Source organism: Tachypleus tridentatus, chromosome 10, assembly GCF_004210375.1.
Source record: "Tachypleus tridentatus isolate NWPU-2018 chromosome 10, ASM421037v1, whole genome shotgun sequence".
Classification (NCBI taxonomy): domain Eukaryota; kingdom Metazoa; phylum Arthropoda; class Merostomata; order Xiphosura; family Limulidae; genus Tachypleus; species Tachypleus tridentatus.
In genome coordinates this window covers 116086154-116099504 of record NC_134834.1, presented here as the reverse complement: position 1 = coordinate 116099504, position 13351 = coordinate 116086154, and the positions used below count along the sequence as shown (strand labels likewise).

Genomic DNA, 13351 nt, shown 5'->3' with positions numbered 1-13351 from the left:
GGTTACTGACCAGTACCTGACCACATGATTGAAGGCAGTTGTGTAATTATTTACCCACACCAGCCGTTTTTAAATATGTAATTTTCTCTACAAATGGATTTTGTTATCATTATGGGCTTTAATTATATAGTTTTAAACAAAATGTGAAATAGTAAAGCTTGTTTGGTTTGGTAATAAATATATAATTTAGAACTTTATGAACTTAAGAACTCAAGTTTGCAAGTTTAAACTTCATATGACTAGATTGGGTTGTTTATCTGTGAAGGGAAATCGATATAGAAATATAAATAGATGTAGTTTAAATTACACATTCATTTTCTTAGTTCTGATTTCTAAATGTTTTCATGTTAATTCTATATTGTCTGTTATAGAGTACACATAACATGATAGTTGAAGATTATGGAATTCCTTATTGGGGTTCATATATCATTTTTGCTCTTGGAACCATTCTTCTAGGAGCCATATTGGGTCTGGTAAGTTTAAGTCTATCACTGTTTGTTTGTTTTTCTGAAATTCCCATTAATAGATTCCACAAAACTGCTAATGGGCTACTAGAAAGTACCATTTGACTGGTGAAACATGAGTTGAATTTAAAAAAACACACCAAAACTGCAACCTCTAAAAAATGATACAAAAAATGTATTGCAGTATTCTGCATTAAACTTATTAGATAAATTTTATTCGTTTATGTTTCTGTAATAATTAGTAACAAAAATATTGAGGTTTTTATCAAAGATAGATAGAAAATTTTTGATAGTTTATAATACTAATATTTTCAGGTAATAGTAGGTATGTGTGGAAAATACAAATGTAAAACTTGTATGGTAGTATTCGTTTAACTTTTAGTATCTGTTAAAACACAGATTTCAGCTATAGACATCAGAGAAGGCAATGTACTGTTTGCTGCTTTTATGTATCCAGCAGCTTGGTATAGTAAAATGATAAAATGCTATCTTATGCTGAAATGTTTTATATTTATGAATTGAAATAAAATAATTTAAGAACATCATCCATAATTGTATCTTCATCTGTACTGGGCATGGAATATACGAGATCTGTTCAAAAATACGTGGACTGCTTGAATTACGCTGCTCCAATTGGTTCCAGGGGAATCCGCCGGTGTCGCTAGGTTTGCACAGGTCAGCTGATTACGACGCCATTTCCCGATTGCAGATATCTTCATTTGTGTATTAGCTACGTGGTTTTAAGTGATGTGCGATTTTTTTCGTTTGGCGGATTTCAGAATGAATGACCTGAAGGAGCAACAACTTGCTGTGAAATTTTGTGTTAAACTTGGAAAATCTGCGACTGAAACTTTTGCTATGCTTAACACGGCTTACGGTGATGTTGCTATGAAACGTACGGCATGTTTCAAGTGGCATGAACGTTTTAAGGATGGTCGACAGTCCATTGAAGATGATGAGCGTTCTGGACGTCCTTCCACGTCAACTGACGACCCACACGTTGACAAAATCAACACCCTGGTGCGGGCAAATCGACGTCTGACTGTCAGGGAGCTTGCTGAAGAGTGTGGGATATCAGTTGGATCTTGTTAGGAGATTTTGACCGAAAAATTGAAGATGCACCGCGTTGCTGCGAAATTTGTGCCTCCGAACTCATGAGTTTTTGGCCAAACACTCGATCACTGTTCTTCCCCACCCCCATACTCACCTGACCTTGCTCCTTGCAATTTTTTCTTGTTCCCCAAACTCAAAAGACCCTTGAAAGGAAGAAGATTTGAGACGATTCCCGAGATTAAGGCAAATGGGAAGAAGGAGCTGGAGGACATTACAAAAGAAGCGTACCAGGACTGTTTCAACAAGTGGAAACACTGTTGGGATAAGTGTGTGCGTTGGGGAGGAGAGTACTCTGAAGGGGTCCCAGACCTGTAACTTCTAAATAAAGTGCATTTTGTTTTATGACGTCAGTTCGCGTATTTTTTGAACAGCCCTCGTATTGTATATTTATAGGTTGATAAGATTTTAGTAATGCACTACTACTACTAGAAATTTCTAATTCAGTCTTTCCCAACCTGGATGGTACCCCTCCTAGTGAATATTTTTTTTTAAATTCAGAGGGAGGACAGTGAACTTGGTGTGAAGGAGGTGAACGGAAAGGTTTTTCAAAGTTATATTTGTTAAACCATAAGAATTGATTACAATTGCCTTAAATCTTTAATTGTAGTAAAATATTGTAATGACCCTAAGATTTATAAGAATGGAGCATGAGCACTTATTGTTTGCTGGAGGTGGAGCTGTAGCTTGGAAAACTCTGTCCTAATTTAACCCATTTCATTACTATACAATCTCTTCAGAATATTCAAAGTTACCTCTGTCATAGTTTAAAAAATAGTTGTTATTTAGGATTGGGAGTTAAAATTCATACTTATCTATAGTGATTTTTAACTTTATTAAGTGTACAAGAAAGGTCTTGTGTATAAATCACAATATTTTATTTTGAAAACTTTATGCAGTGTTGTTGGTCTCTTTTTTTTCATTTCAGATGATTGTCTGTGTCATTGATTTCGCCTTTCCTCCAAAACCTGTTTCATACACAACATCTGCAAAGACAGATCAGCCTGATGAAAATCAGGAAAAGAAAGAGGTATTATTATTAGATCTACGTATCTTATTTAAAACATGTATATATTTAAAAACATATGTTCTAAACAAAAAATAAAGGTTTTAAGGCCTCACATTAAGAGTGCTGTAGTTATTTAAGGCTTTTATTTTTGTATTAGCTGGAATAAGAAACTTCTTCGGTCTTATGTTTTTTTCTGAATTATCAAGCGTATTTTACATTCTTTGTTTGGTATTCTTTTTCCTAGGTAAGTGTCAGAATTTGTTTTTTTAAAATATTATCAATTACTATTCTGCTAGATGTAGTAAAACTCGGTTCATGGTACTCCACAGGAAGATTTTAAGCATTAGTTCATTGAAAGATTGATCATCCATTGAATTGACTTTTGTTGAGCCTCATTTTGAGTTTGGGGGCCCATTTATTTTGAGATGTTTTATGTTGTTGCTGTTTGTTAATAATTTTGTTTTTAATATTATTATTTGTAGTTCTTTGAGCTCTATAATGTCAGTTAGGTACCATTGATACTCATGTTCCAATTCAGGTTAGAAATTAGGCTTAGTTGTATCTTTTCTTCTCTACAACTGATACTAGGGGTCTGTTATATTAAGATTACATGTAATTAATTCATCTTGCTGGTATGCCAATCATTTGTTTAACTATATTGTTTTTCTTCCATACATCATATCTCATACATAGATTATTGTTAATAGAAACTTTTTTTTTTCTTAAGTTATCATTCTTTTAAATTTTCATTATTATTATACTTATTGTTAGACTGAGATTTTTATTTTAGAGCTTAGTGATATCCTTTGTTCTACACTGTTCAATTAGGCTTAACATATCTGTTAATTTCAGTTTACTTCTGGTTATATTTCCAAATAAGTTGGTTAACTATTTTGTTGTTCTTCAACACATAACACGTACATGTTTCTTTAACTACCAAACTTATTACTGTTAATTTTGTTTAATTTATAGCTTATACATTTTACTCTTGATTTTATTTGTTTGTGCCCCTGGCAGATGGGGTTCACCCGACCTACTCCCTGTATTATTTACCTTCCTTTCAACTTTTTCATTTCTTAACATCTTTCACATTTCTTCTTGGTTGATTCAAGATGACCTTGTTGGTCCAGTACATGCTTTTCATTGCTTCATTATTTTCAAGTTTTTTTCATTAAATCAATTTCTCACCATTTCCTGCACTTACTCCACTGTTTTGATTTGGATTTATTTTCCCTTCCTCTCTGACCCATTGGATCAGGATTATGATTCCATTGGCTTTTCATTCCTTATATCTTTTTTTCTATCTTCAACCACGCACCTTCCCTTTTACCCTGCATGTCAAACCTGTCATCCATTGAAGGTACGTTGAACACTGGGACTACATATCGTATATTCATCTCCTGTCCTATACTTTGGGTATCTATTTCTTCCTTATTAGGGTACTGCCATCCTTCACTTTTCCATGAGATTGTGACTGTATAAGTTACCTTTTACCATATATACCTCTTATTTTTCAGGAGCATGCCCCTCTTTGTGGATACTGCTTCATGGCAAGTAATGCCTGTCCAGGTGTATTTAAATTAATAAAACCTGTACTATAAGGCCATGATGACTTAATAATTATAATTCCATGGCCACTAAACACACACACTTGAGATGGAATGTCCCATAAGATTGCTTTTAGGTTTATCCTTGTGATTCATTTTCTTCATTAATATACCTATCCTGGACCATACTCAATGGATAAAGAAGGGGATAGTTGTAAATCCCTGCTATGCCTTGTATTGAATAAATATGTATTGTCTGCTTTTCAAAAGAGGGTTTTGTTGTCTCAGGTGTTGTTGTTCCTTTGGATTCTTCATCATGCTTTCCCCTCCTCCCTTTTCTTCTATTGAAATTTGAAAATTCCTACCACTTTCCAGTTCCAAGTTTCTTTGGTGGTGGACTGTAGAGGCATCCTCGTGAATGTCTTAACGAAAAACAATATATATATACAGATATACTTGCATAATGATCAAACCATTCAGTTGAAAGTACGGTGGTGGTATTCTGCTGGTGTAGATAATGTAATATTGGAATGAGCTGTCAAAATTATAGTTCACCTCTTTGATTGAGATCCCTTATTATACCCTTCACATGGATGCCTGTTCCCACTGACTGAGTTTTGGATTTAGAGCTGAAACAGTCAATGTAAGTCCTCACATATGTATTACAGATGTCTCTATTCCTTCATTCATATATACTCTTGTTACTACTCTATGCGTGTTGTGGTTCATGATGGAGGTACTTGTATATTACTACGGTTCTTCCCCTTCTGCTACCTCTCCATGTTGTTATTATTCCAGGAATGTTACTACACTTGTAGTGGTTCCTTCATTTTGATTTTGAGTGAAGTGGTTTACATTACACAGACATCTTTTTGATGCTGAATGTTAGGTTCTCAGATCAATCAATCATTTTCTCACGTTGCTGTCATGTGTCCTGTCCATAAGTTGGGAGAACAAAATTCCCTCAGCTCTTATGAACTTCAGATGAAGTTAGTATGATCCTCTTTCCTACCTTCACCAGATGGCTGGGTTTTGGATTGTAGTTGACTTGCTTTTTAATGTCCACTGCATCCTAGCCACCCTACATCTGTTGGGTACATCCTTCTTCTCTTACACATTTATGTATTATAAGATTGAGATTCATGTATAGTGTGGTTCGGATCACTATCCAACCGTAGTTTCCTTCCTATTTCCATCCACATTTGTGACACACTTTTTCCACACTGGGAAAAAGTATACCTGATACAGAAGTAGTTCACTCTCCCATGTATGATCTTTGATTCTGAAGCTTTTGGATCGTTTTCAGATGCTTCTTTCCTTCCCTCACACCAGTTCCTTCACTTGATTAATGTGGGATTCTAACTACTTGTGTGAGAGGAAGTAATGTACTGTATAGGAAGTTATAGTTTTCCTATACTGAAAATGTATTTCCTATAGGTACTTACCCCTTCTCCCTCTTCCCACCCTTCTTCCCCATTGAAAATGGTGCTTCCATTTTCTGCCATCACTCAATAGAATTGAATAGAGGGAGTCACATGTATCAAGAAATTTTGTTGCATTCTTATTGGTGGAGGTTGTTATATAATGGTTTGCGTGAAGGGTGGGAGCGTCAAGCTTTATGGTGTGCAAAAAAAACATGCATATAAAAGGCAGCACTGAACAAGAATATTTATGTGAAAGGATGTAAGAACCTATTGGAAATATATACTTTTCAGTATAAACAAATATAACTTTTTGTGTGGAATTTTTTTTAACTTTGACAAATGTGTAAAACTGGAAACCATTAGCCAAAGACGTACTCCAAAAGGGTTGTTATCAAACATTCTCTTTGAATGTCATAGTTTCAGTTTTTGATAAAAAATAAATTTTTCAAACTCTAAATATTGGTAACAGTTTGTTATCATAAATGTTTTCTCTTTCTGAACAATGTAACATATTTTCCAGTTGTATTTTTGAGACACTAAAATGTTGAAACTAGTATAAAGTGTGTCAGTCTTTTAATTCTTAATTTTAAAACATTTTGGAATCTCACTCAACATGGTTGTATATAAGATAACTATTAGAGTAATGCATTAAAACGGTTGTAACCTTTTAGTTTTTAAATTAATTTTAAGACTCAGGATTGTGCAAAAAGATTGCACTTTGTACGAACTTCAACAAATAATGGTTTAGGGTAATTTTAAACAGGTAGATCAAGAAATAGCAACAAGTAGATAATTAAGTATTTTTCAATTTGTTAGTTTGAAAAACGTAAAATAAATAGTTTATAGCTGTGGTATCTAGCCTAAATTCAGTATTAGTTTTTCTTTAGTTCAGGAGATGAAGTTCATTTCTTTTTAAATTCGAAGTGTTTTCACTTTGTTCTTTAAGTAACTTAAAGATGTGAATGTGATTTCAGGAGGAAGAAGACTTAATAGACGACAGTACCAAAGAAAATCAAGAACTCAGGAAGCGAAATATAGAAAAGAAAGAAGAGGATGAGTGAAATTATTGCCTTAAAAATTAATGGGGTGTAACACTAGAGAATAACTAATTATGCTAGGCTTCTTCCTGCTCAAAATTCCATTTTTTTTGCACATTACTTAAGCATCAAGGACATTTGATAATTTTATAACTAAAAAAAAACAAAGTAATATATTTCTATTTGTTGCACATTTCAGCTTTACTGTTTGTTTTTGTTATGTTGTATTCCGAAATGGTCATTTGTGTAAGATCATCAACTTCCTGGCTGATATTACTACAAAAGCAAGAATGCAACATTTTTGTGTTTGTTTGTTTTCACCTTCCTTTGTTTTCTGGATGTTTTTTTTTTTTTTTTTGCTGTGCGAATATATAAATAAAATGGCCCTGAAATTTGGTAGTCAATACAGGATTTTGGTTTTACAAAATATATATATATTTATCTTTATTAATTTCATCTTTCAGCCGAGTATTTTAACATGCATAAGGTAAATATATGTGAAGGAAAACTTACTTTCAGTTTTAATGGGGTATAACATTTCGATAAGAAAATTTAAGGTATGATATGCAAGTAATTGTAATAAACTATGAGTTATCTACTAACTGATAAAAAATATTAACCATAACTATCATCGAAAGAACCTCATTACTTATGTAAACATCACTTTTTTGTGTTTAATATGTCAACTACAGTGTTAAAAGCATTTTATTATACAAGATGTCTTCACTTCTTAGTTACAGAGAATATTATCTTTCATGGTATCAGTTAACCAAATGTGTTTTATGTTAACTGTCTTTGTTTAGGATTAATAGAAATAAGTATTAAAATTGATTGTGTCCATTGATTAAAGAAAAGACCATGAACTAATCAAAATAACTGATCTTCCTGAATTATTTAAGTAATTATTCTAATGTGTTAACACGGTAGACAAAAATGTTGTTTCGCAATATTTTTGCAGTAATTTCTTAAAATGTATACATTTAAAAATAAATAATTCATAACAAAGACTAAGTGGTTACAATATTAACTCTCACTGTTACATTTATAGATAAACAACTCTATTAATATTTCAATTATTGAAACTGGCTGCTGTTGGTGATACAAAATCCCAAGTTCTAGAGGGGGAAATATGTGTCCCTGGTAGTGAAAGAGTTAACTTTAATGTGTATTAACTTGCCGAACCTGATAAAACATTTTAGCTGTAAATACAGACAAGTTGGTTATCTTGTTAGAGTACTTACATCTATGTGTCACTTTACAGTAAGTTGTTATTATCTCCACAACATCACGGAATTCTTTTGTATTTTGCTACCATACTGCCTTTGAATCCAAGCTTGAAAGAAGGAAATATCAGAGAATAATGTTTAATCAAAGGAATAGAAGGAAAACGGAATTAGCTAATAACATGTTCGTTGAAATAAGATTATAATTACCAAAGTAAACACAAACTATTATGGTCTAGAGTGACTTAAACATAAGCCATGCAAACATGAAACATGCGTGTGTTTTAATTTAATACTAATAAATTTAAGCTTCAGAGGTTGTCCAAAGTTAGTAGTGGTGGTCGAAGTTTTTTTACATTACTGTGAAAGAAAATTTGTATATTTTTGATATTATTTTTATTTTGATTACTGTACTGCCTGTGATTCTGAGTTTGAAAGCAACATCCAAAGGCAATGTTTTACTCAGGTAATAGAAAGTAAACAGAATAAATTAATAATGCTTTTAATGAAATACGAGCATTATTACAAATATAATCACAAAGCATTAGTCTTACCTGAAGTGATTTAAAATGCATCTTAAAACCTAGTAACTAAACACTCAGTGTTATACTAATAAATATTTGTCTCAGAAGTTATCCAAAGTTTTTAATAGTGACTGAATATTTTTCACAGCTGCAAAATTTATATTTTCTGTATATTATTAATATGGTATATAAACAATGAAAATTCAAATTACATATCAAATGCTGTGTAACTAGAACTGTGTACCTTTTCTAAATGAAGTACTTGAAATATATATATAAAAGATAAACATCACCATCTTTAGTTTTTTAAGTATCTTAAAGAAGAGACTGTCAATTGAAAATACTTCTGTAGTTAATCCTATCATACATTGGTTAACAAATTATAGTAACTGTTTGCTTTTGAGATATATTTTCACTTATTCATGAAAGTAAATCTGAATTGGGGAGGAAAAAAAAATTCTGTTTACACATGGTTAAACTTGTTATACAAGAAAGTAACTAATGGTGCTCTACTGTTGTTGGTAACGGTATTTAACAAATTTACATCTTGTACCAGAGAAATTATCTTTACCAGGAACTAATAAAATTAGCTTATCTTAAAGTACACTTCATTATCCAGAAGAATAGGCATCAACCTAAAGAAATGTTTCCTGGAAAGTCTTCACAGATGTTTGGTACATATAATAATGACTTACATTTTCTCTCTTACACATTTTGAATTTAAGTTTCAGTTTCTTTAGATACATTGTTTCTCATTTAATTTTTAAAGATGTGGTAACCACACTTTTATCTGAATTGTTGGATTTGTTAAGTATTTTGGCTTTTTTATAACTACATAAGATACTACAGTATAGAATACTGTTATGTAGAATTCTGTGTGTTTGTTAACAATTGCTTGATGTTAAATATTTTTTGGATTTTCACAAGTTTTCAATCTTCTAGGAAACTTTAAAAAAATTGAGGTCACTGGATTTTCATGTTAAACAGGACATAAAATATCTGGATGACAATTCTCTAATTATTTGTTTTTCAAATATTATAAGTTTAGTCTAGTAAATTTTTAGTCTAGTAACAATTTGTGGTGAAGTTAACATTTATTGCTTTTCTTACATTACTGTACCATATTCATCTCTTCCAATTTACACTGTTATCCCCTACCATCTGTTTAAGTACAACTTGAACAAGAGAGTTTGATATAAAACCACTGGAATATTTAAAGCTATCTCTAAAATAGTGTAGTAGCTGAAGAGACTTAAATAGCAAAGTAGCCTAAAATTTCACAATAATTTGCAAGACAAAACAGCATGAAGTACAAAGAATTTCTGCTTCACTTTTTTCTTTTAAATTATAGTGTTCTTTTTCATTCATCACTTTCCAATTTTGCTTTTGCTATTACTCAGAGCTGCGTAAAAATAACCTAGTGTCAAATATTTAAAGTTCTTTGTGTTCATGGAACATGTTAAAACTGATTTTGCATAGGAGTTCACTATCCAGAAATCTATTGCACATGTATGAAAGTTTGGGACATTTACGTTTTTGGCTGTAAAGATGTGATGATTAGAAAATTCCTTGTTCTGCAAAGTGTATGTTGCCAGCTGATAATGTAAGTAATGATGACTGGTGGTTTACTTGAGGCTGTATTTGATCTTCTTGAAATTGGTACAGCAGATTGTGTTAAAAGTTGAGGCATCACTCTTTAACTGATGATTTGTTTTCAATTTCTAGACATTTATACATTTACAGAATGAGTTCCATCAACCATAGTCTGTGGATCTATTAGTTTGGATCAGTATTTTGTGAAACTTTAACAACCTTTCTATTCTTAAGTGTATTCAGGACTACTGAGTTGAAAATTGTAACTTTTTATTGTACCACATCATAGACTTGTGGTACTTAACTGATACTTACGTTATTCAGTTCGATGGGAATATTTCTACATGGAAGTATTGTTTTTGTATAACTTTTGACAAAGGAGACACTAGATTTGATAACTTTATCTGACACTACCTGTTGAATGAAAAGGAGATAACGTTTTGGCTACTAACTGAGGCCTTTTCTGAGTTAATAACATATATTTTTTGATAGAATGTTTCTGTGCTCCTTTAACTAGAAAGTGTTGAAAATGTTTTGTTTTTAAGATGTACCAGTAAGAAGAGTGCTAGCCTATTCATATTGGTAAGTTACTCATCCTCCTTGACATCTGTTGTTGCTTCGATGTTTCTAACAGACAATTGAAAAGCAGTTTCAGTAAAATTTTAGTTACTTCAAAACAACTAATATTTTACACAGAAAGTAAGTCCTAACTGAAACACTTACGTGATTTCAACAGAAAACAATAAAACTGTAATATTGCTTCAAAATACTTTACATAGCAAATAAGCCCTAACTGACCATTTATGCGGTTTGAACAGTTTTCCAAATAATTATTCTGTAGATGTTTTTGGAATATTGTCAATCCTATAGGCGGAAGAACAGGATATTTGAAAAATTTATCACGCCTAGCACTTTAAGTGGAGTATTTTTTATTTTTGTTACACGTGAACTAGTACCATTATTAAAATAATTTTATAAATGCGTTTTTCACGAATTTGTTTTTCTTCAATATTTTCTTGTATTGCATTGTGGGACAAGTTGAAATGTCATGGAATGCAATAAAGTTTTTAATGGATTTTCTTTTTGTGCAGTTAAAATATATTTAAAGACATATTTTGTGCCAAATCGTACTTTCAGAGAAAGCAATGTTTGTTTTGAACTTAAATTTTGTTCTTTTGTGCAAAGCAGAAATAGGCTAACGATATCGAAAGACTTGCAGTCTGACAATTAGGCTTAACTAATGGTGCAATGGGTTATTATTTTGACTACTAATTTTTATAATCTTATTGTCCAGCGATTTTTCAATATCCCCTAGTATTTGATGATATTATATAAGAGTATACGATAAAATATGTATGACCAATGGTATAATACCTGTCAATTTCCAGTGATCCTGCTTAAGTTAACGGTCAACTTTTTGTATAATCACAACATAGTACGCAGTTTTGTCGCAATGTAAATGCTTACCACAAATAAAAACACTGAATTATTTTGTCTAAAGTCTCAAATTTTCTGGAACAAAATTTGACGTCATATGTAAATATATGCCAAGTTGTGCACTGCTAGTAAATAAACTTCTACACAATTTTTTTTACGTTAATGTTCTTAGTTAATTAAAAATATTGTGAAATATAAAATTTGTGTGCATTGTAAAAAATTGGCCATCTAATGTTCATCTAACTGAGAGGATAAATTCAAAATGTTTTTAAGTTCAATCACCTGAAACAAAATTTGCTAGAAGAAAATAGAATCATGATAAAAAACACTTGCTGTCCAGCAGGTTAGGTTAGGTTTTAGTAGTTAATCTCAAATGTGAACACAAAGGTTCATTTGGAAGTTTCACTCAAAAGGAAATCAAGCAATTTTTAAATTAACACTTGTATATGTTAATGCACTCTAAACGTTAAAAAGTTGGTTGAAACAATATAAATTAATGTACTTGAGGGTCAAAAGCTGAAACAGGGAGCAATTCTATTATGGAAAGATAAATTTTCGAGTTTCTCAGCGTCCATGTTTCTATTTAACCTAAACACACCATTTGTGTTTCTTAACTAATGTTAATGCTACTAACCTGCTTGTCACAATGATGGTTATAAAATTTCGTTCTCGATACTTTGTTCACATTTTCACTCCCTTAATTTCTGTTTGACCAGTGTATTTATATTGGATTGAAACTTTAAGTTTTTAGCGTGTATTTTGATATTTTACATTGAAATACTTGTTTAATAATTAGGATGCCCCCAAGTGGGTCATCGTGATAAGTTTGCAGGCTTGCAGCGCTAAAATCCAGTCTATTATGTAGCTTTGTACTGTAATAGGCCCGGCATGGCCAGGTGTATTAAGGCGTTCGACTCGTAATCTGAGGGTCGCGGGTTCGAATCCCTATGCGACCAAACATGCTCGCCCTTACGGCCCTGGGGGCGTTGTAATGTAGATTAATCCCACTATTCGTAGGTAAAAGGATTGGCAGTGGGTGGTGATGATTAGCTGCCTTTCCTCTAGTCTTACACTACTAAATTAGGAACGGCTAGCGCTGATAGCCCTCGTGTCGCTTAGCGCGAAATTCAAAACAAACTTGCAAATCTCAAATCCTGATTTCGTCGATACCCGTTAGAGTGCAGAATACAGAGAGACCATTGTGTGGCCTTTTGTTTGTTCAATAGCGACAAACCAACACACACTTTGTACTTTGGCCATTGTATAGCTACATGCTTAATTACAAACAAATATTTTTTTTATTTTTATAATTTCTAATATACTATTTGATTATAAAGATTATTCGGCATTATTAATTTAGAATATGGATTTAAGACAAACCAAAGCGCCCTCACCTACAGTAGCTCAGCTGTAAGTTTAAATATTTACAAAGCTATCCACTGGTTTTGATACCTGTGGTGGGCACTAAAACTTCACCGGGTAGTTTAACAAAAAACAAGCAAGTCAAGTAATCCAAACTCTCTGAGTTGAATAAACGTCGTGAGATATTTGGTTTAATTTAAGCGAAGCGTGGTAACCATTATAAGTGATGTAATTCGATCGTTATAGTTTTTTACCATTACTAATTTTTGTATTCCGTGTCGGGGACAGTGGTAACTTTACGGACTAGCTACGCTTAAATAAAGATTTCACTTGCTTGCGGTTTAAACACACACACACAAAAGGCCTGGCATGCAATGGTGATTAGGACGCTTGACCCTTACTTAATCTGTGTGTCGCAAGTTCGAATACATTTTTACCACACACACTAATCCTTTCATCTATAGTGGTTTACTTACTTGTAGTAGGAGTTCATGTGGTTGTAGTTAAGCAAAATCTGTGCTGTGGTCACTGCAGGTATTCAAAATCTTTTGTTTTCTTTTACCGTTAATTAGTCTTCATTCTTATCATTAAACCACTTTCAGGAGTCGATACAACTTATTC

At 32.3% G+C, this 13351-nt stretch overlaps 2 protein-coding genes across 16 annotated transcripts in view; one reads left to right on the top strand and one right to left on the bottom strand.

Moving 5' to 3' along the window:
* The window catches only part of LOC143230134 (thioredoxin-related transmembrane protein 1-like), a 27185-nt gene extending 15765 nt beyond the window's left edge, over positions 1–11420 (top strand). The window contains exons 6-8 of the mRNA XM_076463200.1: positions 372–473; positions 2503–2604; positions 6529–11420. Of these exons, the coding sequence (XP_076319315.1) occupies positions 372–473; positions 2503–2604; positions 6529–6615 (291 nt within the window). The 3' untranslated portion in view covers positions 6616–11420. The remainder of the gene's footprint in view (positions 1–371; positions 474–2502; positions 2605–6528) is intronic.
* The window catches only part of LOC143230132 (toll-like receptor 10), a 49120-nt gene continuing 38197 nt past the window's right edge, over positions 2429–13351 (bottom strand). For 6 of the 15 annotated variants that reach the window (XR_013016257.1, XR_013016258.1, XR_013016254.1 and 3 more), the window contains 2 exons: positions 7833–7924; positions 2429–2578 (listed from right to left, as the gene is read on the bottom strand). The gene's annotated coding sequence lies outside the window, so the exon portion shown is untranslated. Of the gene's footprint in view, positions 2579–7832; positions 7925–10246; positions 10559–11305 lie in introns of all 15 variants that reach the window. The other 9 variants (XM_076463196.1, XM_076463191.1, XM_076463197.1 and 6 more) reach the window with 4 other exon arrangements.